Source organism: Lactuca saligna, chromosome 8, assembly GCF_052625555.1.
Source record: "Lactuca saligna cultivar CGN05327 chromosome 8, ASM5262555v1, whole genome shotgun sequence".
Lineage (NCBI taxonomy): Eukaryota > Viridiplantae > Streptophyta > Magnoliopsida > Asterales > Asteraceae > Lactuca > Lactuca saligna.
In genome coordinates, this window is record NC_136424.1 from 287,016,335 (window position 1) to 287,020,226 (window position 3,892).

General features: G+C 35.1%; 1 protein-coding gene across 2 annotated transcripts; it reads left to right on the plus strand.

Moving 5' to 3' along the window:
- Positions 1–535: 535 nt before the first annotated feature.
- Positions 536–1,984, plus strand: LOC145011364 (Chaperone DnaJ-domain superfamily protein). 2 transcript variants are annotated; one of them, XM_078970070.1, is made up of 7 exons: positions 536–604; positions 707–798; positions 875–967; positions 1,044–1,074; positions 1,547–1,573; positions 1,643–1,775; positions 1,857–1,984. In XM_078970070.1, exons 2-7 carry the CDS (start codon positions 733–735, stop codon positions 1,909–1,911), a joined length of 405 nt encoding a protein of 134 aa, XP_078826196.1. In that variant the 5' UTR covers positions 536–604; positions 707–732; the 3' UTR covers positions 1,912–1,984. The 2 variants fall into 2 exon arrangements, with proteins under 2 accessions (XP_078826196.1, XP_078826195.1); XM_078970069.1 differs by lacking the exon at positions 536–604 and having other exon boundaries at positions 611–798.
- Positions 1,985–3,892: the final 1,908 nt, after the last annotated feature.

The window sequence follows — 3,892 nt, forward strand, 5'->3', positions numbered from 1 at the left end:
AAATTTCTTGGCGATTTTGATGAAAATAATACATCAACAATTGTAATTATTGTCCATTGTGGTAATATTCGGAGTCTTCAATCATTTTTGCATTACCTATTATTGTATTAACATTTGCTTCTCCAATTGATAAATAAGAAAAATATGTTTGATTATTAAAAATGCTATGTGTCCTTGCATTGTCTGTAGGACATATATTTTTCTCATTTCTTTTGCGAATATCTATATTTCTCCTCAATAAATAAATAAAACATAAGAAACATTCGACTTAGAGAAATAAAATCATATTTTTACTTTGCGAAGATTGTGATGACATCATTTCTCATGAAACAAATATGATATAAAAACATAATAAATGACATGAAACAAAACTATTATACATTATTTTTCCATCACCATCCATAACACCACTTGTCTCTTCTGGATAGAAGTACAAAAGTCATTATTTTTTGTTATGTATTAAAGATAGAAATAAAAATAATGCCAAAGATAGAAATAAATATTTTTTATGAAAAAAAATATTTTTAGTTAAATAAACAAACCCCAAACATTAAACTCGCAAGATCCACCGAACCAGATCGATAGCAATATCCAAGTTACTGAGGTTGAAAATCAAAAGAGAAAGTGAAAGAACACTCGGCCTAAATTACTAATGTTGCCGTTTATGTTGGAAATTGTTGGTTATATGACTCGGAATTTTTTTTAGGTAAGGAAGAACCCTAGAAGGAGAAAATGCTTGGCGAGGAAGCCAAGGTGTTGCTAGGCTTTCTACCCAATTCCACACCTTCATCGTCACAGGTACTAATTTGCACACACCAACAGCAGCCTGACAGGCTCATCTTATCACGCGATTCACCTTTTAATGTCATTTTAGGTGAAAGCAGCTTACAAGAAAAAGGCATGGGAAACTCATCCAGATCGTTTCCCCGTTTCCCAAAGATCTCTCGCTGAATCCAATTTCAAACAGGTATATAACACCGCCACCATATTACTGCATTCAATCACTGCCTGCGGCTGACTTTTTTGATAAAAACTTTTGGCAGATTTCCGAAGCTTACACATGCTTACAGTCTGGTAAGTTGATTATCTTATCTCTGCCTGCATATATCCTTAGTCATTTTATTTTACACAAGTTGGTGACATGTACGTGATTGATACAGTAACATGGAGTCCCATCTTGATCCCAACCCTGGGATAAGAATTCACATGTGGATCGATAAAAAAAAAACGAACATGTTTATTTCATCTAATAGACTTGATACTATTTGATAATCAATCATGTGGGTTGAAATTTGAAAACCCTTACATCAATGAGTTTGGTCAGTTTTCTCGCACATTATAGTTTTATGAGGAAAATTGTTGTTGGGTTGAGTGGGGAATTAACCTTGTAGAAGCCAAATGAATGCATTCTTCTCTTGTGATCTAGCTAGGATATCAAAACCCAAATGCATGTGAATACCTGACCTAGTGGTGGTGTTGTGTTAGTGCTCCAATCTATTCATTAACAAGTGCTGATTGCTGACTCTTGTGTTGGCCTTGGTTACAGGCATGAGAAGACAAGTTTCAGCTGCAGGTAATTCTCACTTTTTGTTTTTTGAGTTATTTGATAATCCTTGGCATTAATGGGTGGTGAGAACCACAGGCACATATTCATGGGTGGTGAGAACCGGAGTCCCAAGGGCACATGGAGGAAGGAGAAACCATGCGTTGATTGGAATCCCTTTCCTATTAATTGTTTTAGGAACAGTTACTCTTGGTGGATCCAGTGGCGCTAGGTCAGAATTACTACTATACTATACCTTTCTCAATGTTTAAACTCATAAGTAAAACCCATCTTTGCTTATCTTCTCTATCAGGGCCTACCGAAGGCAGAAAGAGGCATACCCCTCACATAACCCTTTTCTTCCTTGACAGGCATCATATCTTATAATCATGTACCTCACATTCATTTGGTCATAAATAAATGTTCCAATTAAGTGCTTAATCGATGTAAAGTAGAGGCCTCTCACTTTGTTACATATAATGTTCTAGGAAAATAGTAAGTTGAAATATATATATATATATATATATATATATATATATATATATATATATACACACACACACACACACACACACACACACACACAAACACACACACACTAGCTGTTTACCTGCACCAAGCGACTGGTGGCAAATAGTTTCTTTCTGAAATTAGTTTCTAGAGATGTTTAGGTTGTGTTTAGTTACAAAAAACTAGTTTTCATTTTCCGTTTTCCATTTTCTCTTTTTCGTTTTCGTTTTCCGTTTTCAGTTTTTATTGCAAAATTTAGAAAACGCATTTAGTTAAAACTTATTCATTTTTCGTTTTTAGTTTTGGAAAAATTAGAAATCGTGTTTAGATGTTTATTTTTTTTATCAGTTTTCATTTTTAAAAAATGGTACCAGTGGTAAGGTGGGGGTGGGGCAGTGGTGATGGCGATGATGGCGATGGTGGTGGTGGCGGCAACGCTGTGGCGGCAGTGGTGGTGATGACAATCAATGGTGGTGGTTGTGGTGATGGCGGCGACAATGATGGTGATGGCAGTGATGGGGTAGTTGTGGTGATGGTGATGGTAGGTCGGTGATTGTGGTAGTGGTGTTGTGTGTGTGTGTGTGTTTGTTGGGATGGGTGTGTGGGTTGGGGGTGTTTAGTGGGGATAAGTAGAGACGTAGGTGGGGTGGGAGTGAGTGTGTGTGTGGGCGGATATGCATGTGTGTTTGTGAGTGAGTATGTGTGGGTGGGTGGATGAGTGTGCGTGTTTGTTTGTTTGTTTGTGTGTGATGCGTGTTTGTTTGTTTGTGTGTGTGGGCATTATTGTGTGTTTGTGGGGTGTGTATGTGTGGGGGTGGGTGTGCCTGTGTGTGTGCCTGTGTGTTTGTAGGAGTGGGTGTTTGTGTGGGTGGGGGTGAGCTTGGGAGTGGGTGGGTATGGTGGGTTGGGGTGTAAAAGTGGGGGTAGGTAGAGATAGGTGGGGTGGGAATGAGTGTGTGTTTATATTTTAGAAAATTTTTGGAATCAGAAAAATGTGAAAAACAATGATTATCGTTTTTCTAAAAATTTCCAACGTTCTTTGTCATTTTAGAAAATGGAAAATTTTCATTTTCCATGAAAAATTCAGAAAAATAAATGAACTAAACGTGTTTTCAAAATTTTCATTTTTCTTGGAAATTTTTTCTGAAAAAAACCATTTTTCTACAACTAAGCGCATTCTTAGTTTCTCAATTAAAAGATTCGTTCTCCTTTTACGAGCAATGTATTCTTTACTGTATTTGTTGTTTTTGTTTGTGTTGGATGTGTTTTGGTTAGCTTTTTTTTTTAATCACAAAAATCCTTTTAGGAAAAGTGTTTATTGGCTTATGGATTTTTCGAAAACCAATTTTTAAAAAGTGTTTGGGTTTGTTCTTTTGTAGGAAAACCCGAAAAGGCAATAAGTTGGTTTTAAAAAGCGTTTGACTTAATTTTTTAGGAGTAAAAAATGAAGTTTGTAAAAAGTGTTTTGGTTAATTAGCTTTTGTGGTAGGAAAAATTGAAAAGCTAATATTTTGTTTTAAAGAGTGTTTTGACTTAACTTTTTAGGAGTAAAAAACTAAGTTTTTAAAAAGTGCTTTTAGGAGAAAAACAAGGATTTTCTAGTTTTTAGTCGCATATTTTGTCCATATAAAAAGCTTCAAACAGGTATTTCAAAAGCTATTTTTCAATACCCAAACATTTTTTTTAGCTTATTAGCTTTTCAAAAAGCTAATAAGCTATTTGAGAAGCAATCCCAAATATCAGCTTCTATTGTGTAGGTTGAAAAAAAAAACCATGTACTATATGAATAATAATTTAAAATAAGTTAGATAATAACACAAATAACTTGAAATTAACATG

Coding starts and splice junctions, on each gene's coding strand:
- LOC145011364 (XM_078970070.1), top strand. CDS start 733: ATGCTTGGCGAGGAAGCCAAGGTGTTGCTAGGCTTTCTACCCAATTCC. Junction 799..874: donor CCACACCTTCATCGTCACAG/GTACTAATTTGC, acceptor ATGTCATTTTAG/GTGAAAGCAGCTTACAAGAA. Junction 1,574..1,642: donor AAGACAAGTTTCAGCTGCAG/GTAATTCTCACT, acceptor TGAGAACCACAG/GCACATATTCATGGGTGGTG.